General features: G+C 36.9%; 2 protein-coding genes across 9 annotated transcripts in view; both read right to left on the bottom strand.

Moving 5' to 3' along the window:
* LOC127423579 (alpha-N-acetylgalactosaminide alpha-2,6-sialyltransferase 2-like) lies at positions 1-20413 on the bottom strand. Of its 5 annotated transcripts, none has more exons than XM_051668018.1 (11): positions 20248-20413; positions 18511-18671; positions 18304-18359; positions 9873-10149; positions 8963-9128; positions 5299-5473; positions 4839-4977; positions 4587-4690; positions 4323-4406; positions 2942-3041; positions 1-1301 (listed from the first exon to the last, which is right to left on the bottom strand). In XM_051668018.1, the coding sequence occupies exons 3-11, from the start codon at positions 18351-18353 to the stop codon at positions 1110-1112; spliced, it is 1287 nt and encodes a 428-aa protein (XP_051523978.1). In that variant the 5' UTR covers positions 18354-18359; positions 18511-18671; positions 20248-20413; the 3' UTR covers positions 1-1109. The 5 variants fall into 5 exon arrangements, with proteins under 5 accessions (XP_051523978.1, XP_051523977.1, XP_051523976.1 ...); XM_051668017.1 differs by having other exon boundaries at positions 18468-18671; XM_051668019.1 differs by adding an exon at positions 2259-2305 and having other exon boundaries at positions 1203-1301; positions 18304-18671.
* Positions 20414-22865: 2452 nt separating this feature from the next.
* The window catches only part of LOC127423575 (centrosomal protein of 131 kDa-like), a 36857-nt gene continuing 32332 nt past the window's right edge, over positions 22866-27390 (bottom strand). For all 4 annotated transcript variants that reach the window (XM_051668002.1, XM_051668003.1, XM_051668001.1 and 1 more), the window contains one exon: positions 22866-27020. In XM_051668002.1, coding sequence (XP_051523962.1) covers positions 26949-27020 — 72 coding nt within the window. In that variant the 3' untranslated portion in view covers positions 22866-26948. The remainder of the gene's footprint in view (positions 27021-27390) is intronic.

Raw genomic sequence — 27390 nt, forward strand, 5'->3', positions numbered from 1 at the left:
AACAGCCGTTTCCAATGATTTATTCTGAGCGGAAAAATACACAATGCAGCCACTATTTGGATCAACTTTCAATTTTTAGTATTCATTTGTGACTTTGCATCTGTTACCAAAATTTTGTATTAAAAAGTGGAGTGACAAATCCCTAAACCTGTTAAGTAAACCCAACATAATAAAACAGTTAAAATATCTGGTAATAAACTTTATTAAATACAGTCAACAGATAGTTTCATGTGACCAAACAGACCTTAGCAAGATGAGCCAAATCATAAAAGAAATTCACATTTCAGTTCCAACAGCTAGTGTGCTGTACATACGATATTGCACTTTAAAGCTTTAAGAAAAAGTTAGGCTTTAAACTTAATAGCCTAAGGCATAAAACATCCTCCTAACAACAGAAAACCCTTTAAACCCCCTTTCTACAGTTTCAGGTAATGCAACATGAAGTGCACTTTGGACGGGCCATCTACAATCATTTATATTCACATACCATGTTAAAGTGATATGATTAGGAATTGAATTAAAAACTCATTTAAAAATAATCTCTTTGGTTGATTATTTTGGACTGGATGCTTTGAAGATGCAGGTATTTTTAAAACACTCTCTCTGTTTCTCTCTCTCTCACACACACACACACACACACACACACACAAACCATGCCAGTGCATCATCTAAGAAGTCCTAAGGCACGTCAAAATATTACAGAAACCTTTTATGTATCATGTTGTCCAGAGCGGCACCACAGTCCATGCTGCCCTGCCTTGATCTGGAATGACTCACAATGTGAGAACAAATATACGCCAAGAACACAGAGTTCAGTTCAGGACAGTTATTGCAATTTCGGAGAATGTTTTCAAGGCGTCTCCCTTCCTCCTACTGTATATATAATGAAGTCTTTGTAATTTAGTTAAAAGAAAACCAATTCAGAGTGTTAGCACGAGACACTCATTTGTAGCTTCTGTATGCAGTATCCTTTAAACAATATAAAAAAACCAATATAACTGATATTCATCGTCAATAGCAAAAATTGCAAATACAGACAGGAGAATAACAAGTTTGTGCTGTGGCCTTCCACGCTGGTTTTTGGTTCTATCTGTGACAGTGAAGAAACACTAGCGTCCATCCTTTTGCGCTGAGTGGCGCATGTAGAGATTCATCAGTCCGGCTTGATGCAGCTGTTGCCACACCTTCATTTCCATTTTCATGTCATGATTGGCAAAGAAACGCACCGGATGTCGTTGTTTGTCGTAGTAGTGGTCCGAGTACAAAATGTAGTCAGGAGTCATGAACCCGTAAGCATCTACCTGTAAATAACACACAATTTGTTTGTTTTTATTATGATCTTTCCTTGAAGTATAATAAAGTACTGTTCAGTTCCTGTTCAGTTGAGTCAGTTAAATATTAAATCAAACAACTGTTAGTTTTATCAGTGCAAAAAAGCCAGTCAGTTAGGTCTTTAGTATGTTTACACTGCACTTCTAACTTCTGTGTAAAAAGGGTGTCTTCCAACGTTTTGCAAACACAAAACTTTGCTTGGTGTTCGCATAAGGATTTAGGTAGGTTTTATCATGTTAAACATTTTTCTAAACACATTCATTATGTTTACATCTGTGACTCTGAGAATTGTGGCCTCATACTCTAATTCTTATGCAGATTAAACAGTCTCTTTACGCTTACAGTGTAAGGTTAATACACATACTTGAACATTTGGTCACCATATACAGTACTTGCATTGGATGAACAAACATATCATAACTCCATTAAAATATCTTCATTTGTGTTTCACAGAAGACAGAAAGTCATATGAGTTTGAGACGACATGAGGGTGAGTAAATGATGAGAGAATCATTTTAGGGTGAACTATTCCTTTAAGGTTGTATGGTCGAAGTCAGATGATTCTTTAAATTAAAAAAACGAATGAGGACTGGAAAAACAGGATTTTGTCGGACAATTAATTGTTAAGCAAATAACTGCGATTCAGTTGTCTCTTTAGACTTACAATATAAGGTTAATACACATACTCCTTACAAAGTCATTAATTCACACTGAACTTAAAATCATACGATAAAATGTATGGTTTCCTTTAAGGGTTTGTAAATAACTTAAATAAAAATAAATAAAAATAAAGTGTTTTGGATCGTTAGGCTGATGAAACATTGAAAAACACAAAACATCTTTCCAAGAATTTTTTGTGTGTGTGTGTGTGTGTGTGTGTGTTTAGAACAAACATAGAAAACATTAGATGTGATCTAGAAGCTTAACTTTCACTTTCACATTCTTCTTCTTCTGATTTGGTGCATATCGCCACCTACTGGGCAAGGAGGAGAATTTATAGTAAAAAGGACTTAAATATTATAATATCTCTTTTTCACCCACACCTATCATATCGCTTCTGAAGATATGGATTTAACCAGTGGAGTCTCATGGATGACTTTTATGCTGCCTTTATGTGCTTTTTGGAACTTCAAAACCTACAGAACTGAGATATTCTACTAAAAACTCAAATATTATACACGCAGGAGCACCGCATTTTTAGAGGCGTATCAAGTTAAAAGAACTTTAGCTTTAAAAGCGCGTCTTGAGACACCTGCATTTTGTTCAATCGTTGCACTGTGTCTTGCTTTTTTACTGGAATATTTTATTAATAATACAATATTGATTATTTTTATTATTCTATTTTATTATTGTCATATTAAGACAATCCGATAACCCACAAGCAAATTCATTTTGCATGAAGCAAAACATTGAGTTCCTGTGTGCATTTTGATGATCTTTTAAAATTTCTTTATAGCAGTGATTTCAGATAACGGCAGATAGGCAATCATGTAATAATCACAACCGGTTCAGAGAGGGGTATACTTACCACATATTTTATCAGAGGGCAAAATCTTACGCAACACTCTTAATTGTGGTAAAATAAATATCATAAAATAAACAAACACACCTGGTCACAGGTATGAATAGCTGCCAGAAGCATTACTGCTCCTGTGGACGGCCTGTAAATCCTTCTCGCACCTGTTTTCAAAATGTGCGAATGCAGGAATCTAGACGAAGAAAAGAAAAGTGATAAACAAAATTAAGTTTCCCAGCAGGAACGAAGTCATCTTGTTGCTTTACATACAAATAAGAGACTAAACTAAATACAAACCATAGGCTACAACATTTAACAGCTGTTTATTACACGTCTTTCTGGAATGCTCGATTCCAGCTGGTCAACCACAGCATTCTGCAGTCAAATATTTGTGTTTAATCACCACGAAACTAATTGACTGTCATCTTGACAACTGTTTTCCTACATACAGTAGCTGCACTAGTTTCATGTCTCTCATATCACTCTGTAGTCTCTTTTTTTTTCACATAATAAAATACATTTTCATTTTAAATTAAATCAGTATTTCAAATCTATTTATTTATTTATTTGTCAAGTGGCCATGTAATCCAGTTTTCATGATTAGGCGCCACCATAATAATTCTAATTGCTGCTGGACTGTTGTCTAGTTCCGGTCTCTGTAAGAAGCAATGTAAAACTATTAATACTGAGAATAATAACCATTTTAAGTGGAATTAAGGACCAGAAAGTTGGGGCCTGGGTTGCTCAGTGGTAAAAAATGCTGGCTACCAACCCTGGAGTTCGCTAGTTTGCTAGTTTGAATCCCAGGGCGTGCTGAGTGACTCCAGCCAGGTCTCCTAAGCAACCAAATTGGCCCGGTTTCTAGGGAGGGTAGAGTCACATGGGGTAACCTCCTTGTGGTTGCTATAATATGGCTCGTTCTCGGTGGGGCACGTGGTGAGTTGGGCGCTATGTCTCCGTGGCAACATGCTCAACAAGCCACGTGATAAGATGCACGAGTTGGCAGTCTCAGACTCGGAGGCAGCTGAGATTCGTCCTCCGCCACCCGGATCAAGGCGAATCACTACATGACCACGAGGATTTAAAAAGTGCATAGGGAATTGGGCATTACAAATTGGGGGAAAAAAAGGGAAAAATAAAAAAAATGCAAATAAAAAAAAGGACCGGAGAGTTAGGCGTAGTTGTAATAGGCTACACATGAGTTCAAGCTCAACTTGTGCAGTTGTTGGCTGTCAACATAATCAACATAACTAACATAGGGCCATTAAATTTAATTCGGGAAACATTTGAAAATACTGGAGACCGGAAAACAAAAACAGGCTCGAGTAATGAATCGTGAAACGCTTCTGCATTCAGGTAAAAGGTAAGCAAAATAATGTATAGTAAGGTGCTCATTATTACAAAATTTTCTAATCAATATGAATATATAACATAACTTATTTGGTAATATATATAACATGCATAATAATCTTACCTGTTTCTAAGGTAACGGATAAAGTCTGGGTGGTACATTTTGAATTTTTCTACTGTCACATCTTCCCCGAAGTATGTAGGAGGTCTGGAAGATATAATATTATAAATTCAGTGTTTATACCAAACAGTTTATCTTATGATCGTCACATTAAAGAGCATAACAATGTAATTGGAAAAAACTGAGAACAGTGAGGATTGGACTCATGGATCCATGTAGAGACCATTGAATGTGTTCATTTACATATGAAAACTGAATGATATTTACGTTTTGCTGCGCTCAGGGCCTTTCTCAATTATTGTGTGTGTAGCAGCTGCCTTCATAAGTATATAATCTCTATCATGATCTGGCAGGAAAATGTATCTAGTTTCCTGTTCAGAGGGAGATAAAGAGATTGAGAGAGAATTAGCAACAAACCGAGTTATAACTGAAATAATGAGCTGTTAGAAAATTCCACAAACATTACACTGCTCATAGTGAAATATACACAAAATCGGTCAAGCCAGAACCAGCAGTTACCTCGGTTACGGGTGGTCCCCTGTAGCCTAGGCCAGCATAGCTATGCATGGAGTTTCGCATGGTGTTAGTGGAGAATGTATAAAATGATGTCCTCGATCCCACATCCTTCTCAAACCCCTTAAGAATTGCACCATTCACCCTACAGGTACGAGAGAGAAGGACAGAAGCATTGTGAAAAAATATGCATAGAATAAACATGATTTTCTTTATTTTTATTCAACTGAGATAAGTCTACAAAAAATCTGTGGCAATTGAGAGCAGGCCACATTTTAAAATCATATAATTTATTCAGTTAAAATATTCTATTATTAGCAATTTAGAAGTGTGCAAACTAATTCCCAACAAATCATCTTTTTTCTGACCCCTTTCGTAAAGAATTCAATTGTACATTTTTTCCAACATAATTTCTGTAAGCATAGGTTTCTTCATAGGTTAGAACAATTCATAATTTGTCCCACACCTGAAGACGTAGTCATGCTCATCGATCTCCTTGCCTTTCCTTGAACCATTCAGAATTCCACCGTTTCCCACCACGGCACAGCGGACACACTGTGATCTGTTCTTTCTCTGCTCCCAGTCGTCAAACATTAACCGATTTGCGGTTGTATTTAAAATTCCCAGTGAGCTCTTCAACACTGTGAACAATAAAAGATACAAAGTCACATATTTTTTCTGGACATTTGGACATGACAATTTAGATTACAGTGTCTATGTTACACATATTGCATGCTACTATAATTAGGTAGTAATACCTAAAACTGTGTATACACTGCACCTAAATATGATTGTCACTCATGTTCTGAGAGCTTACTCCCATTCGGTTCACGGGTCAATGGTGTGATGCTAAATTTTTGCCTGGACCTATTAAGTTATTCAAAAATACATACAAAAAAAAATTTCAATTCACACCAAACAATAACTTGTTTTCAATTTCTGAGTTCAAAGTCATTTAGATATTTTTTCTGGGGCTTAAAAAAAAAAAAAAAGGCTACTAAGTGGAGTAACCAAAATCAAAGACAGGTGGCCATTTTCATGATGGTTTCATAATAATAATAATAATAATAATTATAGCATTTTCTACCAAACAAATTGATTTAACACAAACGCGTATACATCGGGTCTTGAGTGACCCATGACATCATTCCAGCCCCTGTACCTGTATTTTTTAGAGTTGTGCCCACACCTCTTTAGTATTCATCAACCTTTCTCTTATGAATTGTGTAACACACACACACACACACACACACACACAAAATTGCAAAAAATATATATATATTTTTGTAATTGCTTAAGTACCAAAGTGTATAGGGTTATTAGAGACCGAGGTATGTACAGTTGAAGTCAGAAGTTTACATACACTTAGGTTGAAGTCATTAAAACAAATTATTTAACCACTCCACATTAATATTAGCAATCTATAGTTTTGGCAAGTCATTTAGGACATCTGCTTTGTGCATGACATGAGTAATTTTTCCAACAATTGTTTACAGACAGATTGTTTCACTTTTAATTGACTATATCACAATTCCAGTGGGTCAGAAATTTACATGCACTAAGTTAACTGTGCCTTTAAGAAGCTTGAAAAATTCCAGAAAATGATGTCAAGCCTTTAGACAATTAGCTTCTGATAGGAGGTGTACGGAATTGGAGGTGTACCTGTGGATGTATTTTAAGGCCTACTTTCAAACTCAGTGCCTAAATTTCCAAAAGAAATCAGCCAAGACCTCAGAAACAAATTGTGAACCTCCACAAGTCTGGTTCATACTTGGGGGCAATTTCCAAACGCCTGAAAGTATCACATTCATCTGTACAAACAATAGTACGCAAGTATAAACACCATGGGACCACGCTGCCATCATACCGCTCTGGAAGGAAACGCATTCTGTTTCCTAGAGATGAATGTAGAGATGAATGTAGTTTGGTGCAAAAAGTGCAAATCAATCCCAGAACAACAGCAAAGGACCTTGTGTAGATGCTGGAGGAAACAGGTAGACAAGTATCTATATCCACAGTAAAACGAGTCCTATATCAACATAACCTGAAAGGCTGCTCAGCAAGGAATTAGCCACTGCTCCACAACCGCCATAAAAAAGCCAGACTACAGTTTGCAAGTGCACATGGGACAAAGATCTTACTATTTGAGAAATGTCCTCTGGTCTAATGAAACAAAAATGTAACTGTTTGGCCATTATGACCATCGTTATGTTTGGAGGAAAAAGGGTGAGGCTTGCAAGCCGAAGAACACCATCCTAACCGTGAAGCATTGGGGTGGCAGCATCATGTTGTGGTGGTGCTTTGCTGCAGGAGGAACTGGTGCACTTCACAAAATAGATGGCATCATGAGGAAGGAAAATGATGTGGATATATTGAAGCAACATCTCAAGACATCAGCCAGGAAGTTAAAGCTCAGTTGCAAATGGGTCTTCCAAATGGACAATGACCCCAAGCATACCTCCAAAGTTGTGGCAAAATGGCTTAAGGACAACAAAGTCAAGGTATTGGAGTGGCCATCATTAAGCCCTGGCCTCAATTTGAAAATTTGTGGGCAGAACTGAAAAAGCATGTGCGAGCAAGGAGGCCTACAAACCTGACACAGTTACACCAGTTCTGTCTGGTGGAATGGGCCAAAATTCCAGCAACTTATTGTGAGAAGCATGTGGAAGGCTACCCAAAATATTTGACCCAAGTTAAACAATTTAAAGGCAATGCTACCAAATACTAATGTGATTGTAATGTAATGTGACCCACTGGGAATGTGATGAAAGATATAAAGCTGAAATAAATAATTATCTCTACTATTATTCTGACATTTCACATTCTTAAAATAGTGAAAGTAGTGATCCTAACTAACCTAAGACAGGGAATGTTTTCTCAATTAAATGTCAGGAATTGTGAAAAACTGAGTTTAAATGTATTTGTCTAAGGTGTATATAAACTTCTGACTTCAACTCTAATAGTGTATTTTTATTTTTTTTTTGCACTTCCATAAATCCTATTGTTTATGATTATTTCATATTTATATAGGTTTACTATCACAGGATATCTATTTCTATAGTTTATTACAAGACAAATAAATGCTATGTTCATACAAATAAATACTACACCTTAATTTTCTGTGCAACAATGGTGAATTATCAATATTCCATATGCATGTACACATACATATTTTACATGCTATTTCTTAATCCATGTGTCGTTGATGTTTCAGTGATTAACTTGATTTATACTTGACGAAAAAGCAACGTGGAAGTAAACTATAGCAAGTGTAACACATGAACAGTATGATATCACTATTTTCATCTGTGTGTACTACTGAAATTATGTAAATTGTGCATCTATTTAGACTCAATAAGTGCCTGAGAAAATACATATGTGTAGCTCAATATGTGATTGACAGCCAGTTGCATCTCATGAAATTTTAGCGTGGAAGTAATGAATCCTGTTCTAGATTTATTGCATCATCTCTTTGATATATGCAAAATCTAAATATATCAGAATATATTCTGTTCTATAATTTTCTAATTGTCTGAAAATGCTTTGAAAATGTTACACTATCTGAGCATTTTGTAGATCCATTTGTGATAGATATGTGTGCAGGGTCGCTAAAGACCCGAGTATGTAATAAAGTTTGGCAATAATGACTTTTAAAATGTCAGGTGTTGTAACAATCAAGTAAAAGGTGTTAAAATACTTTCCTTGCACCTTAAATACATGTGAGTGTACACAACTTAATCATTAATACTTTCAAAAAAGTAATTTTTAAACCAATGCTTTCTTTGTTTGTGCCTCCCAACCAGCCTCACATAGCAACATTGGCTGTGTCATAAACATAAAACATTTTTTAAATACTAATTTTTAAAACATTCTCATTTTTATCACCTTGAACAACCTTATTTGTCAAAGACCCATGCAGAATTTATGGGAATGACAACCACATCCTACAGCCAAATCCTCCTACAATCCAATCTCTCTCTAAAGTCTTAGTATTACATTTATAGAAATTGAATTTGTAGCATCATACAAAAACATAAGACAATAAAAACACTATTGGCTAGTAAATCTGAATTTAATTCATAAATTAATTATTTTCAACAAAATCTAGCAAATGCCAAAAACACACACACCTTCGACATCAACGCTTCCCCAGCCATGCGCTCCTCCATAGCGACTCAACCGCTGGTACTGTTCTGGAGTGAAATGCTTTGCCCACTGAAGGACTGGAATGCTTTGGAGAAACATTTCAGCAAATGCAGTCTGAGACACATGTTTTTTAATACTGCTTGGACAGTTCTGCAAGAAAAAATAAATTAAAAAACATTGTGGTTTTGATCATTTAGTTAGGTTAGAATGTGTTTGGGCAGTCAAAAACACATTGACAAAACACAACGCAACCACGATTGTTTGTGTGTACGCAATAATTTTCTGGTTCCTCTCCGAAGCTGCATGCGCACTCGCTATCAGTAGCACAAGAGGGAATGGTTTTCATGGCTGAATTCAGGGGCGTAACTATAGGGAGGGCAGGGTGTAGAGCCACCCTAGGGCCCGGGGTGAGAGGGGTTAACGACCCAGGCTCCCCAAGGAGTGAGCCCGACAGGTTCTTTGCACTGAGGCCCGTAAGATCCAAGTTACGCCACTGGTTGACTTGATGCAAACATTTCTGATGGGGGATGGCGATTGTCAATAATTCGGCAGAATGGGGTGTATTTCAGGGTACATAATTTATTGGAAGCAACATGCCAATTCTGTGTAAATCTGTGGACTTTTGTGGAGGAGTTGGTCTTGGACATGGGCATGTCTGCTAACAGTAACTCACTCAATGCAACAACTTTCTTTCTGAACTTGTGTGGGCTAGTTGCTAAATTTGAATGACCATTACATTTGACTTATCATAACATTGGAATGGCCACAACATTTGAATGAACACTATAATAGTACGAACCCAACACTGAATGAAATGGAAATTGCACCCACTCACTACACTAACACAGATAGTGCAGGGTCACAAACCACACTACTCCATAGCGGAACACTTACTGTTTGTGAAGGAACATCATCTATGGCATATTGGTCACCAAAAAAGTCTGGTTCGGTGGGTTTTGCTGATTTGTATGATTTTGTCTTATTATTTGGCACTGGTTTTGAGGAGTTTGTGTTTGAATTTGCATGATCAGGCTTTGATCTGTCTGCTAATGGAAAATCCTGAAGATTTGATTGCAGGGCAGAATTGTGCTCTTGCTCCGCATCACTGTATAGTTCATTCTCAGCAGATGGGTGGTAGTCCAAAGAGCTATTGATGTCATTTCCGATATACCTGTGAGCAAGGAAGGCAGAAAAGTAGGCAATGCGTTATGTCACATTCTTTAGCCTAACATTATGTCAAATACTTTAAAAAAAACATACCTTTTACTGTGAATTTGCAGAGACAACTTTAAGTAAGCCAATAATAGGTTAATTAATTAAAATGTTTAAAAACTGTGGCTCTGCAGTACTTTAAAAAAATAAAAAAATAAAAATCTGAGTTTGATTGAGCATTCTGACCAGCCCGACACAGAAACACTGGCTCAACCAATGGCATGATTCTGGGGCAGGACCATCTGTTTTTCCAACCAATGGAAGATGGTAGGGGAGTCCGAGAAGTCATTATTATTGCAATTCAGTTTGGTGTTGCTATTGCTGCAGAAAAGACACACTTCACCTTTAAGGATGAAGCTAAGGAGCATCAATTCAAGAGGCAATAAGGAAATATCCTATAGGATGACCACTCAATTTGATGTCAGTATTTCACTGTTTGCCAGTAAATACAAAATAATAGAGCTTTTATCAACTGCCCTGCCATCTGATACTCCAGCAAACACATCTAGATTGAAAATAGGAAGTGAATGTTTGTTTATGGCTTTATAATTGGGGCAACTGATGTGCTACTTGAAGGGGTGTCAAACGTGCAGTGTGGCCCGTGGGATGATTTGAGGGGAACAAAAATACTTAAAAACATTCACATTGATTTAGCCTATTGCATCGATATGATGATCTTTTTTTAGCTACAGCAGGGCAGATAAACATTTTAATTTCCGGTGTTGCATGGATGTTATAACTTGCATCACTGGTGGAATTTGTTTTAATTCCGTACGACATTCATCAATGAATGCCCCTCACAACAGTGCTATGACAACCCATCCCACTTTGATGTTTGTGCAAGTCTCTCACGGCAATAATGACAACATTTTTGACAACTTTTCTATTATTTCCAGAATTATTGTTTTTATAAAGCAGGTTTGTAATTTAAAGGACAAACAGTTTCTTTGCATTAATGTTTGATTTTAGACGATTTGCTAAAGCTATCCAGCCCGGAGCAGTGAGCGGTTCTCTTTTTCTGTCAGTATTATTGTTTAATACTGTACTACTAATTGATGTAACCTCCAGTTAATGAAATTAATAAATTCCATATTCTCCCTTTTATATGACCCCAATAGTAATTAAAGCAGCATATACCCAGAGAGCAAGAACCTTTGGGCCAAACGTGGAAGTTAGCTGTCACATCTGGCCTAGATCTGGCATAGCTAAACACATGTGGGCCAGACTTTCACCATATATGTTTTGCCAAAGCTTTAGAAATGGAGGAAATTTTCTCTTGGGTCACAGCTGGCACTGAGGTATATGGCCAAAATGACAACACATAGCAGAGAGCCATGGAAGCCATGGAAAACATTAACTTGTGGTTAACATTTGGTTTATACTTGGAAAAACACATGTAGGCAGGTGTGGGAGTCCACACCTCAGCCTGTTCAACAATGCCATTGGTTGGTTTTTTTGTTATAGCATCTTCTTTCAATTCTGATTGGTGGAGGAATGAAACTGTCACTGCAGAAGCAACTTAAATACTGGACAGTGGCCATTTTTCCCACTTGTTTCTTTCCTCACAACTGCCATATCCTGACACACCCTTAAGTAGCTTTAAGTAAGTGAAGTTTTGGCATTTTAAAATCCTATTACTGATATATTCAGAAAATTCAAAAAAGAAAATTATCTAATTTATTTTTTAGCTTAGGACCAAAAGTGTTAGGTGTAGATAATGTGTGTAGTGTTTTTCAGGTTATAAAAAGTCTCTCATATATGACTAATTCTATTAATTGTATCTAATTCTGTTTTATTTTATTCCTAACAGGTTGTGACTGAAAAAGATATTGCCCATGGGTGAGATTTTTCTAATATGACTACCAATTTTAATAAAATTTTCATGTGTTATGTTTAACATTATCTTAAATGAAAAATAAAAATTATTGTAAGTATGCTCACATCATACGTTAGACAATTCTAACCACTTCCAATGTTACTATCAATATCGAAACACTTCTGTAGTGTTTAACATGTTATTTAATTTGTGGTTTATGTTGATTTATTGTGTAGTAAATTAAAGAACTGAGTAAGCTTGGTGTTCTTCTGGTTAAATTCTGGGAGAATACTGGCATTTAGTCTATCAGCCACATATGGGCCAAATAAGGGCCGTCAGGCCCTAACAGAACTCAGCCAAACAAGAATTACATATAAGGCCCATGCATGGGCCACACAAGCTTTATTCTGGATTTACGGTGTTTCTTGTGCAGCTGATCCGATTTCCTCACCGCTTAATCTCCATCGTCACAACTAAAGAAATTATATTTTACCAAAGTTTTGATTTTGCTGTTAGAATAAGGCCGTGAAAAAAATAACAAAACAGCACACCTTTCTATTGCGTTGTGTTCACTGCGCTCAAAACCAATAAATGAATCTTATGAGCTGGTACTTTCAATTAATTACTCCAAACGACTCGCCAACTTTTGAGTTCTTGGTTTGAATCAGTCTGACGAATCCTTCACTGAATGAAACATAGCAACTGACTTATGTCTGATTCACTTAATAAACTGCAAGTCTTTGCAGTATACACAGTATATGCACATGTATTAACAGTTCGGCCCTCATATGGTGACGCTTAGTCCAATCTGGCCCTCGAACTAAAATGAGTTTGACACCCCTGTCTTAGAGGAAGCAAAAATAGTAATCAAGATAACTAAAAGGCAGGGGGCGCATTAATGCACAGGCTCACACATGCTGAAGCCCAGGGTGTCCTAACTCCCAGGGGGGCCACATTCGCGGCATCCATCACCCTATTGTCCCCTGTCATCACAATGTTGTCCCCCATCGCATCTAAATGCTTTAAGTGAGAGACCCAGACATAAACACCTACATGATGTGCAACCTCGAAAGCCATCTGTGTAGCACAAATTCAAAGGATAGATTGAAAAGATTAAAGCAATCATAAAAGTCAGTTACTCAAAAAAGTAATCTACTAATTGCTTCTCTAAAATTGTAGTCAGATTCCTTTCTGGTTTACTTCATTTAAATAGGAATCATATTACTATTACTAGGGCTGTTGATTTAATGTGTTAATTTAGTGCTATCAATTATATAAAAAAAATTACGCGTAAATAAATTTGAGCATTTAATCATGCCACTGACCCATAGTTAAATCCCTAATAAAAGGACAGATTTTCCTACCATATGAGTAAAGGCATGGGAAGGGGGGTGCTGAGGGTTCCTGAAGCACCCCCTAGTGAGCAAGACTGGGAAACGGTATCAAAGACATTTCATGTATTTCATTGTATTTATGCTGTATATATAATGCAATTTTCAATTTCAATATATGATTTATGTTAATGAAAATGCCGTCCTGTTTCGGAGAGATCTGTCATGCTTGTGGGCAGGGCTCTGCTGAACTGAAGAGAGTCCTTGTGATGGTGATGGATACTAGTGAACTTTTTACTCTACCTTTTTCCCTTTATTTGTACAAAAGCAAAAAATTGATCGTTAACAACGAAACAGTAATTTGACAATAAATTACAAATAAATTGTGTTATTGTATCATTACTGTTATTTAATAATAAATATTGTAGTGTCATATTACAGTTTATGAAAACAAATAAAAACAAATGGATCAATCCTCAATATTAAGTGTTTTTCTTCAGAAGAATATTGTGCTTTACTTATGTATAAGCTCATCCTTTGAAAATATAATAATTATGCAAAAAACAAACACAATACAGGTTAGAGCTTCTGTGTTCTCGTGATTCATCGATCTGCGGAAGTCGCTAAATCCTCAGCTGAGCAAAAACTTCATCTTCTGGTGTTTGTTTGTGCTTAACATGAATCGCTTGGATATTGAAAATCTCATGAAGACATTTATTAGCAACACCCCTGAGCACAAGGCCACATTTGGGGTCTTCAAGTAACAGGTAAGACATTTCTTAATAGCTTAATATTTTAGTATATGGGTTCATTTTAATACCTGTTTTGTCTGAACAATTATATTATGTTTTATGGTTATTTCTCATTCACACTGACACGACAACAATTTTGAATGTGGTAGAATGGAACTAATGCATTGGCTGGCTTATTGAAAGGCTTACTTGATGGTGAAAACGTTCCATTGCGTTTTGTGTGTGTGTGTATAGTGATCGCAATGGGACAAAGGTGCCTCTGGTTGTTGTTCCTTACAGGTTTCTCAGCCTTTCAGGCTCCATATGGTTAGAATTACGGTGGGGGTGGCGTTAGGGCATCTGCTGCCTCCCAGGAACAAACTGAGGCCCCTTTGTACAATGGGGGTACAGTGATAGGGAGACATGTGGTCTCTGATGCCCTCGTTGCGCGTGCATGATGTGTAAATCGTCCACCAAATCTGCAGCACCCCTTGCCAAAAATGTGTTACCGTGCCTTTGTATATGAGCAATTCAAGCATGAAGTATATCTGTTTTTACAATCGTGTCAATAGGCAGTGTGCCTCAACAAGCCTCAAGCACTGCAGTCACAGAATGAGAACCACTCACCGAGGAAGCACAACAGGTGGGTGAAGCACAACCAAACACAGGAATCTTGAGATTTTTTTTTTAAGTTTCCACTACATTTAAATTGACAAAGCTTCCTAAAAATGCGGCATTTATCATGCTGAATACCAGTGTGATGCTCCAAATGTGTCCAACTGAGGCATGTAAATAGAGTGACAATTAAAAATAGCGCAGAACGCAAGAATGCGTACTGTGAGAACTGGACAGATTGAGGAACTCAATGCAAAACAGATTGCTGTCAAGTGTAGGCTTGTTCAGTGATATGAGAATAAACCAAACAATATAATGAGTTCTTAAGCCACTTTTTGTATTGTCTAATCAATGCTTTATTAATCTGCCAAAATAATGCAATTTATTTAAAACTGAATTTAAATCCATATTATATATTTGTTATAAGCCCTAAGTATTATATTTAAAATATTTGAATTATACTGACTGTTATTCACTGTAATGAGAAGTGGCATCTATCAATTAATTTAGGAATAGCATCTTCCATTAAAACCACCACCACTACAAATATTATTGTTATTCGTTGACCCCACTAATCGACTAGTTGGTTGTTGGACAACTAGTCGATTAGCTGACCACCCTGGCGCATCCCTAATACATATCATCATAATTCATGTTTAATATGTAGTCCGTATTATTACTTTATCACAACAAATGTGTAACCCAAGTAATGTACCTAAAAGTAATTAACTTTATTAAAATCTTTACATTCTTTAAAATTTTATGATGACATCTTTAGTGAACATGCCACCCACATAAGATGTTTTTTCACAGAGTAACTTTGAAATACTCTAAATTTCTTTTAATCACAAGTTTTAATGCCAACTAGCAGAACATGCTTTTTCCTAACCTTCAGGGTTTTTGTTTTTTCCAAGTACGCCTGTGTTAAAATTAGAGCTTTGCCCTTTTAAAAGCATTTGGGCTACATTTCACATAACAGACCCTACTTTGAGTGCAATGATTGTGCACTTCTCTAGAGCTCACTGGCATTACAAATGCACTTCACAGGACTAAAGCCAAACCAGAATGATTGTATGCCTGACGGAGCACGTATCCTGAAGGAGCACAACTAAAGTCATACAACTCAAGCCTTTTTATGAGTTCAGCAGCTTTTAAAGGGACAGTCCACCCTAAAGTGGAAATCCTGTCATCATTAAGCTTCTCACCATCTTATTGTTCCAAACCTGTTTTTTTTTTTTTTGTTTTTTTTTATGGAACACAAAACGTGATCTTTATTAAGAATATCCAGGTCCCTCTCTTCTATATAATGAAATGAACCATAGACAAACCGAATTTTAAGCAGTTAAGTCGTTATATGGTGCCATTAGACGTTTATGGCATTTTGTCATGAGGAAAGTGAGAACCAATCTTGTTTGGAATCAGTGTGAAATAAATAACTTTTGGGTAAAGAAAATTAAAGTTGGTTTCTCTCAAGGTTTCTCCTTTATCCTACTTAACCCAAGAGAGTTTTTTCTTGCCACTGACACCCTTGGCTTGCTCACTAGGTAGGTTGTTAGGTACTATTCATTTTAAAACAGCACAGGAACAATATGTTTGTGTTAAAAGCACAAAACAAATCGAAATCTAAAACCTGCACACGATTGGTCACTAAATAAACAAGAAAGAGAGAACAATCAAACATGAATATCAATGCTGTCTCAGCTTCTGGCACTTGTCTCCATTGTGAGAAAGAGCATGGCTGTGATCTCTGCTCTCTAAAGACAACATGACACCCACTCTGACATAATCACTTTCTTAATGACTAACAAACACTGCTGACTGCTAAGCAACAGTCATAGGAAGACAACTAAGAAGCCTTAACTTCAAGAATGACCATTTTCTTAAAAAAAAAAAAAACATGCCCTTGAGTCTTACATTGTAGTAACTGAGTAAACAAAAACAGATAGCACACCCAAGGCTTGAATATATCTACAAAGTTTGAATGGAGTCTGTATGCTAATGATAGAGACTATTTAGCCTGAGACGGAGCACTTTTTTATTGCATTAATATGGCGGATGTAGAAAAGGAAGTCCTGCATCACAGCTAAAAGAGCTAAACACTTTTCAGATACAGACACTGCATGCCAGTTAACTTGAGATCATGCATGCAGCTGGACCAGCCTGACATATAGCATTTTGTAGCATGAACTGAGCTTAACATCCTGAGACCCAAAAGTGACTGCTGTGTGCATTTCCATTCGCTTTTTTGATTTGTAACTAGTAGACCCTAAGAAACATGCAAAGAAAAATCTTTTTTTTTAGACCAAATACTTTTCCTAAAAATTGATGTCCACATTTTTGGACAACTGGACTAAGCTGTGATATTTTAAATAATACCAAACTATATAGAAAGATTTTTTAAATCAAATTGTTTATTATGTTTCCAGGAGTGTTGGTTATCCATGTTTATGAGATGTTACAGACATTTAATCTGAAATTAGCATAATTAACCCTGATTCAATGTAATTGCCAGCATCATCTAATCACTGCCAACCATGTTAAAATAACATTATACATTATAAATTCTAAATCTACGTACTGATGATTACCATTGTCCCATATCTGCCAAACATGTTGAGTGGTCCAAACATCATCTGCAGCCTGAAACTGAACTTTTGGTTGAATTTTATGAGTGAATGCACTTAGCTGCATAGGTAGCTATAGGATGCTCCCTTGCTCACTTTGTAGTGAATGACTTAACCTCCAGTGTGCTGTCTGTCTGCACTGGTCTCAGAACAGTTCGAAATGCACCTTCTATTCATCTTGACTCCATATAAATCCTCTGAAAGCAACATTTTCCAGCTTTTGGATGCATCCATTGATTCTCAATGTGATAATGCACAGTAAATATAGGATATTTTGAGGAAAATGGGCCTATAGTCCATGTACGTGGTCATTGTACTAAACAGCGTGCCGTTTCAATATAAATCGATATTTCGCGATAAATGACATTTTTTAAATGGCATCTCGGATGAAACTAGAGACTATAATCTTTTGACAAAACTTGTTTAATGTAAAATCTTCATTAGATTTATTACCAGATGTAGTTTTGTTGGCGTTCCTCCAAAAGACAAATTCCGCTGTGGTCAGCGCCATGTTGTTTTGTCACATGACTTGATACGTCAAAAGTTTAACCTTTTAATGAGTCACCTGAACTGAGATCAGTCAGTTTAAGTTTAATTAAATTATGCATAGCCTATAGTGAAAGCAAAATCAGCACAAGGGGTCTCATGAGGTTAAAAAGCACAATTTATGATACTTTTGTTCTCATATTTTACTTCTGATTTGAAATATGTTATATGTTTTTGAGATTCCAGTCTTTCCCCATTCAAGTAAATAGGAGCTGTACATTCATGCAGCTTGCATCTAAAGAAAATAGCTGCCCGGGAGCATTCCCAGGATGGACTTGCCTTGAAGGGGACTTTGGATTAATGGTTCAGGCTGAATGAATTGCAGAACTTTAATACTTAGGATTTGCGATTTAAAATAAACCCTAACCAGAATCTTTATATCTGTATATCAATACAGTGCTAACTTGCATGCAAACAATTTAATTGTAATTAAGTCTATATGAAACTTACCTGTATCTTTTTAGAGTGAAGCTTTGGAAGGTCATCACTTGCCATGGCATCTGAATCTGCAGAGCCACACATATCACAATTAACGCCAACAATCCGATGCCCACCAACGCAATGAACCAAAACAATAGCCTCTGAGGTAGTTGGCCTGTCATCGTGGTACTTTCCTCGGTCCCAAGTCACCAAAAGTGCCCCAGAATGTTTGTTCACCTTGTAAGGACATTAGCGTTCCCCTGAGGAGGGTTATGGGCACTCTTTTGACGAAATTGGAGTTTGAAAGTGCTTCTCAAGGGGTTGGCAGGGTTTGTGACAGTTAATTAGTTTGTTCTGCTTCTCACACTGGGGAGTCTCCTGTGCCACCGAGGACTTCTCTGAAGGTGGGGGGAAAACAACACAAGAGTAAAACTCCACATGGCAGTTACTACACAGTAATCCTGTTTTAATTAAAGGGCCTGAAGACCAGCAAGATGAAATCCTGATTTCAGAGTGCACCTTTTCCAAAGAAGGTTTAACTTCTAGTTTAAGAAAGAAAGAAAGATAGAAAGAAAAAGAATGGTATCTAAAAATAAGACAGCATTACACCCTCAGGATAATAATTCCCTCTTACCACATCTCGTGATGATGTGTTTGGAAACACAAAGCTTTTTAAACAACTCACAATTTATTATGGTACGCACGCAATTGTCAAATTCACTAAGCTTGTGGATCTCGGACTGATAGATGTGTCAGAAATCAAATCATGTTGTAATTAAGTATTTACCAAGTATTTATTACTGTGTAAATACAACTTAAACATTTTAAATGCATTTTAAAATCTTTAAAATGACCGATATTGTGAAGGATCACACTTTGGGTGTCCCTAAATTGGCAGCAGGGTCATCAATCTGAATAGAACAATGTTAACAGCTATTAGACTGTCAACCATTTAAGCAGATCCTGAAGTACAGCATTTGCATGTTTTTTAAAATGGCCTTAGGTACACCATAAAACATTCATGTCTTAGTCATTAACATACCAAGATGTTTTACAAACTACAAGTGTAAAATGGAAAGGAAATGCCCCAAAAAAAGTTTTGCTTGTTTTAATGGTAACACTTTAAAATAAGGTTTTATTTGGTAACATTAGAAAATTAATTAGGTCATAAACTTACAATGAACAATGACATTTCTTTAAACTTATATATATATATATATATTTAAATACTATTGTTAATTATTCATGTTAGTTTATAATGCATTAATTCCTTTAAATGTAACATTTAATGTAAAAAAAAAATGCTTTAGATTATGTAGAATTTAACATTAACCAACATAAATAAATGCTGTAAATGTTACTAATGTTAACAAATACAACCTTATTGTAAAGTGTTACCAGTTTAATTAAAATACTATCACTTTTGTGTTTCCAAGACTGGAAGATAAAGCTACATCGAGAGACAGAAAGTCTTATATTATAAGAATTCCTGCAATTGTTTTTTTTTGTTTTGTTTTTTTTTTCCTGTCAAATGTGGAATGACAAGAATGCATTTTGTCCAAATCTGTTTTCTGTAAGCTCTGGATGTTTCTTTTGCTGCGCTTTCTGGAACCTAGTAATATCTGAAGAAGATTAAACTACAAGCCAAAGTCCATTCTCTTAAAGAAGTCTTTGAACTGCCTACAATATCTTTCCATGCCGTGAAAAGTTGAATCAGAAAGTATAAAATCTCTTTCAAAGTGCCTTAAAAGGTCAATCAAGCCAAGAAAAGAACATTTCCATAACTGTACACACAAAGAATCAGTATAACCCAAAAGAAACAACTTCATACGTCTATCAGATAAAATAACTGTCACCATAAGTAATGTTCAAAAACAGCTAACACGCCCACAGTCCTGTAACTCAAGCAAAACAGCCACAACACAAGCACAGACATAAGAAAGAATTGAAAAAGAGGACAAAAATGCCTCATACCTGATAGGAAACCCCTAACTCCTGAGATTTAGACTGGAGCAGCAGTGTGCCCAGTTTAACAACGCAACCCAAACAGTCACACTCCAACCCCACCTCTCTCTCTCTCTCTCTCACTCACACACACACACACACACTCACAGGGCTAGAGAGAGGGCCCTATTGTGAAATGAGTAACAGCTGCTAGCAATTGGTCAACTTCCCTGCCCCCTCCCCTTAAGGAAGACAGAAAATAAAAGAGAGAGATGGTTAGGCACCACAGAGCAGTAAGGTAGGACCTTTAAAAGCCGACAACAGACCAAACAAGAGCAACTATAAAGATAAAAAAAATAAATAAATAAAAATTGGTGCCAAATCAGCTGACTCTCTGAGAGGACCAGTGTTGGGTAACGTTACTTTTGAAAGTAACTCATTAGAATATTGCGTTACTCTTTAAAATGTAACTTAATTAATAAAATTACTTTATGGAAAGTGTTACGTTACTTTTGCATTACTTTTTTCTCATAGCCACTTTCTCTTCTGCTATGCTATGCATTCCATATAAATAAGCCATGCATTGCATACAAGAGACATTATAGGTCATGCTAGCTACTGTACAATACTCATGTCAAAACAACATAGTAAACAAACAGATATTTAGAAAGTAGGTCTTCACGTCATATTTATAATAATGAATCAATAACATGAATATGCATGATTTGTTTTTCCATCAACATGGCAGCCAACATGAATAATGAAGAATAACCACTGTCTCACCTAAAGCAGCAAAGTCCAACACTTGAACCTGCATCATATACGTCATCATGTGCTGTGCCCATCGACAATGTCAGAGTCAACTTGATGTTTTTCAGAAGTCAGGATAAAATTCAGTGGGAAATGCCAACCTAACATGTTCAAGGAATGTGTCTGATAATAAAATAATATTTTTCACTTTCATTTTTCAAGTCATCTCAGTGCACGCTTGTTTTGAGTTTATCCATGGTGCGTACAGACACCACAACTTAAAAGGCGCATGTTGATACAACTTGAATGGAATCGTTTTTAATGCTGCCAAAATGTCAAAAACGGTTTGTTTCATTAATTCAACTACTTGTTTATTATAAAACAAAAATGTAGAATCTTTTTAGAAATGTAGACATTTTCTCTGCGTACACAATCGATGTAGAACTTTGCTCTGAGCCACTGATCCAGAGTCAGCTTTTCTCATCGGGGATATGTATCATGGAGCAGTTCGGCTGCATAAGTCAGTGAATTGAGTGAGTATTTCACCCTGTGTATCATGTCGTGGCCAGTGGAAGACTAGTCTTATATTCCTTCTGCCTAAACGCGTTTACTGATTTTTTTTACATGAATCAATCATGTTTCACTCAACCGAATGTAGACCTCATATTATGCTAAAAAGCAATTTTCCTGGCATGCATAGCTAATGCGCATTAGCAAGTTGATTGTCAGGTAATGTCTGTATCTAAAAGGTGATTGACTCTTTTACCTGCAAGGTGGGACTTCCTTTCTACATCCATTGACTGTTAGGCACTAGAGCTTCCAATTTTCCCCATTCATTTAAATAGAAGTGACTCATCTCTGCTAAATAGTCTTTGGCCTCACACTCTATAGAGCTACAGTACAATGCCAGAGGTGTACAAAAGCAACGCATTACTTTATTTAAAAAGTAACTCCGATATTATGGTCTAAAATAAAAAACTATTGCGTTACTTTACTCGTTACTTGAAAAAAGTAATCCGATTACGTAACACACGTTACTTTTAACACGTTACCCCCAACACTGGAGACGACCCCTGGAAATGTTCATATTCAGGCATCAAAGGATAGACAAACAGATGCACATGAACAAGGAATAACCAAAATGACATGCAGCAGCATGCATATAGACCCCAGTTCAAAAACATGCAAGTCTGCTTTGTTATCACACAAGTTACAGCTGCCTCAATTCCATTCAGGGCAGTTATCTTCTTTCTGACATACACAAGCCAGCCCCTCCTCCTGAGAAGTAGTTTGAATATAGTACTTGTGGTTTGGTTTCAAGGTTGTGAAACCTGCAGAAGCTGCAGAAACACAAATGCTGTGCAAAATGTGAGTGTGTGTTTGTGTGCATGTGAGTGATTAAGAGAGCAAGAGGGGAAAAAAGGAGGTAAAAATGTATTTAAATGTATTTATGAGGGAGTTGCTTTTATTCAAAACAACCTGTAAATGAGAAAGCAAAAGCAACCAATCCGAGGAAAAAAAAACAAAACATCGTAAATAGTGCCACTACAACGCATTTCAATGGAGTATTGTAGTACAATGCTAGATCAGAACTGAAAGTGGGCATTTTACATTTCCATGACCTTTATTTTAGGTTAAATGTACACATGTAAATCTTAGTTACTGTAACTGGTACCATTTATTTTAAAGGGATGTTCCTTTGTTCAAAAATAAAAAAAGCCAAACTTTAAAAAATGCACCAGATGTTGGCGATGCAATGCTGTGTGGAGTGGCAATTTATCTGAATGGCGTCTCAAGTCAGACTTGGTCACTGTTGTGGGATGGAGCATGTAGGAGAGGAAATGATTATGTAATTGTTAAGTGTAAAAAACAAGAGGTCAAGAGTCAACTAATCCATTTTAAAATTTTATTTTCTTACAGAAATTCAACAGTTTTTGAAAACACAGCTATTAATCTAAATGAACAAAGCACAGGAAGTGGGTAAAAGAGTTGAATTAAGAGCTATGTATGAGGGCACAATAAATTTACATAAAAATAATACATGCAAGAACAAGCAACTTAAAATAAAATATAAATATGAGGGAAAGGGAGAGTGGTTTGAAGGCTAAATGATCCTCAAACTTTGTGACATTAATATGGATAATAATAATAGTGTTTTTCAGATCATTTACAAAAGGCCAGAGTCGGCGCTTGGCCACACGCACACAAAAAAGGGTTCATTGGCACTAATGACGCACAGGCCATGCCAACCACGCTGTCATCTAAAGTGAGAAAGACAGCCAAGGAGCAGCATCTGCTGCCAAAACTGACTTCTAACCTTCTCACAATGCATCTGAAACATTCTCAGAATGTTTTAAACATCATGAACCTCACACTGGGGTTCCAATAAAAGATATCCAACTGACCTTGGATGCACATACAGTACACACATACAAGTGTGATATCAATAGCGGAGTCATGAAATTATGCTTATTATGCTTTTATGACACCTTCATGACTTCATCTCATTACTAATGCTTGAGCCACATAACAGAGCCTGCTGTATACTGAAATTGGTCTCCTGTGAATTCAAGGGCTTTGTAGGCAGCAAGCTCTTGGCTTCACAGGCTTCCCCTCTCTGCCCTAAAATGAGAAACCTGATCTTTTTGAAATCAGAGTTTTTGTTTTTTAATAAAGTATTTAAGAAGAAGGTATCCATGACAAGACCTGAAGTGACCCAATCAGAATAAACATCTGGGTCAAGCTTTCCCAAGATAAGAGGGCAAGATAACATTCTCTGCTTTTCTGGGTTGCTCTTTAATCATTCACTCAAAACTTTTTTTATTGAAGTTGCTCTGTGCAGAAAGGGCCATTACAAGAGAAACAAATGGTATTTTCCTGTCTTATACAATAACTTTTACAAACTCTACAGCTGAGAAAACCTGTTTGGAAACAGTCATTATGTTTGCTGCCTCTAGTGGCACAGAAATAACCTGAACCTTAAAGCAAACTTCAGCTACATTGTAAAATGTGTTCTGCAATTTCTTATCATATTAATGTTCTTTTGTATGTTTTTGTGTGATATATCCTTGTAGACCCAAAAATAATGTTAAATGAGAAACAGGGAAGTTGAAACAGAAGGGACTTTATAACAACAAACAATGAAGACCAGTGAGGGTTTTGAAACTCCTCCCCCACCCACTCACCCCAAATACTGCTCTATTGCATTTGTCTCGGCTCTCTTGGGTAGGCAGCTTGGTATACATTGCAAAGAGAGGGAGAGAAATTGGAAGGCTTTTGGTTGTCTTAAACCACAGCATGAATACCAGCCATACTATGTCTCCCCCCGGATCAACAGGTTTTTGTGTTTGTCCTGGAACAACATTCCTTTCAAATAATCAGTCCAATCCCTAATCTAACCATGAACTACCCCTAAATATGGGTTAACAATGTTAAGTCATCCCCAAACACTGTGTCCTAAACATGCGCAATGCGCCAAATTTTCAAGAGACAAGAGTTTGTCCACACTGAACGCGAAACTGTGCGATAAGACACAATCACAGGCTAACATTCATATTTGATGTTTAATATAGTTATGTGGTGCATGATTTTGGTGGGCAGGGTTACCCAACAAGAAGTCGCAGAAACAGAAACCAACCAAGTACTCAACAAAATGTCCTACGGTCGCAGCTGGTTAGAACAAAAACTCAAGATTTCACAAGGAAGCCATAGCTTTTATCACTTGTTGCATTACCGTGTCGTCCCTGGTTAGGCACATTGTAAACCTAACCCCACCCTTTTCCCAATCCCTCAAATCTGATTGGTAGATAAGAATGTTGTTACAGGACCAACTAGGATGTTGACCTATTCTCAAAGTTATAATCAAAGTCAAAGTATACCCTATCATGTCCAGCCCAGCCAACTATGTCTCATGAAAATTGTAAAAATCGTAAGAAATCTTACAAGTTGGCTTGTAGAAAAACTTACGACTTTTACTCCCATGGAGATAATAAAGAAACAATGAATGGTTTTCAAAATGTTTTCCTAAGTTTAACCCCTAACCCAAACTTAAACCTAACAATGAAGTGTAACTCCTTACCTAAACCTTAAACCCAACCATGATTTTAATCAGAAAATAACTTTGTGTACCACAGAAGAAAGAAAAAAATAGTGTTTGGAACAAGACGGAGGAAACATATTACAGGTTATTGACATAAGTCATCTGAATTGCATAAAAAAAATATGGAATGAGTAACAAAATATGTTTACTGACATTATCTTTCTTAAAAAAATAAATAGTCAGGAGGTTGGCGAAAATGTAATGCCAAATTGTATCAACTGAAATTCTGTTTGTTGATCGGTTGGTCTGTATGGAATTAAAGTTGCACCTTTTTGTGTGAGCCAAGTCGTATGATATCTTATGATTTTTCCATCGCCGTCGTATGAATTATTCTGAGTTGTCATGAGCACAAACACTACTAACTTTCTCTTCATTATCCATCCACCTTTTACTTTTTCTCTATCCAACTTTCTACGTCCATCTCAACTGAACCTCAATCAGGACTCTCATTTCGGTACGAGCAAAACATTTACCGCGACAGCTGCTCAATCTACTGTCGGTCCCTATCACTCTACAAAGGCCTTCCAAACTTATCTTATCCATCTACATTCTGTCAGCAAACATTCTAAAACGTCCATCCGATACCAATGCTGCCATCATTCTCTGACATTTGAAAGAGCTGGGCTTCACTGTGGGCTGTGTGTGAGCATGATTAGGAGTCCTGGGGGCTTCTAGGACATCTCCTGTAATTTAGAGATAGGCCTGAGGGGCACCAGGACAAAAGGCATCTGTATGCAGCACATAAAAGGTGAGGGGAGTGTGTATGTGTAATTGCATGTGTGTTTGTAGGTGGTAAGAGCTCTCCTGTTTAAAGGGTTAACTTCTCGGGAATGAGATTTCTACTTCTCCTGTCCACTGGAATCTCCAGTGGACAGGAGATCCTCTTATGCTCGAGAGAGAAAAGGGAAGTGAGGACGTAGTCACAGAAACATCTGGAAGAGCTTTCTATGGATGCCTTTGTGCCCAGCAAAGAGGTTTTCCACTTTGCCCCCCCCCCGCATAAAACATATCCAAAAAAAGCACAAGCAAAAATAAACAATTTCTATTTTGCCTAAAGAAAATGAAGCTTATTTTTAGGACCATTAAAAGTTCCATTCTGACATAATTGACAATTTTTAAAATGACAATTAAGCACATTTCCCCTTCAAATTGTCATTACGGTACATAATAAATGAGTATGTTCTGCCTTTGAGATTTTTTGTACAGTAATTCTCAACAGTACAAAATTACAGTAATATTTTTTTTTTTTTAACCAAAATAAATTAAAAGGTAAATTCACATATAAATACTTTACAATTTAAATAAATGTACTATTTTTTTCTCATCACAGTAACTGCTTAATTGTCATAAAAATAATGCCAGAATGCAGAAAAACTTAATGGTCCTAAACGTAGGCTTCTTTTTCTTTATGCAAAATGTCATTTTCATTTCTTTTGTATTCTTACTTTGGGGAGACCCAAAGATGTTCTTGACAGGTTTTGTGAGATTCGCCCACACACACTAGTGTTTTTTCTTTAGTGTTTCTTTGCCTGTGTATAATGTTATGAGGTGCCTGTAATTCGGTCATATTCGGGCAAGAGAGATGCACAAAAGTCTCTCCAGGAATCCTAACAGAAGATTCAATTCCTGTCTTACTTCTTGCACCATTCCCCCGGGAATGCCAAAGGTTGCCGTCCTGGATGAGATGTCTGGTGGAACCATCCACCCTTCTTTCAAGAATCCATCCAGAACCCATCAGGTCATCCAAATGACCAAAAGGAGAAAAAAGAAACCCAACAAGAATATAGATAAGAGAATGATTTTTGTGCAGGAGGACGGTATGATAGAAGGGAAGGGGTGGTGGGTGGAGGAGCTCTCGGGGGCCGATGCCCGAACATGCCAATCATTTCCCTAGCAGCTGTTTTCTCTGCTGTTCCAACAAAGACTCAAGATGATCTGCTCTCTTCAATGCAGCCTGAAAGACAGAAGAGAAAGAGAAGTTAGTTGGAAATCAAAACATATTCACAACACGGTGTGGTGGTGGGGGCATGGTTGAGCGCCGGCTTGTGAATGGAGAGCGAGATCAGGAGATGAGAACGGTAAGGATCATCACCTGGCAATGATTGTCTCTTATAGCTGTTTGTCACTGCAGTGAGAGTGGAGACGGGCTTTTAAGAGCAAGCCAGATGCCAGTTAGGGGGAGAGAGCTACCCACAGACACACACTGAAAGAGCGTGTGCTGAGCTGCGTTGAAAAGCGAACTGTTTGAGTTGAGGAAATAAATGAACTCTGAGTTAAATTTCACCGTCTCACGCTTCCTCCTTGCACCCCATCCTAAGAACTTT

This window comes from Myxocyprinus asiaticus, chromosome 32 (genome assembly GCF_019703515.2).
Source record: "Myxocyprinus asiaticus isolate MX2 ecotype Aquarium Trade chromosome 32, UBuf_Myxa_2, whole genome shotgun sequence".
Lineage (NCBI taxonomy): Eukaryota > Metazoa > Chordata > Actinopteri > Cypriniformes > Catostomidae > Myxocyprinus > Myxocyprinus asiaticus.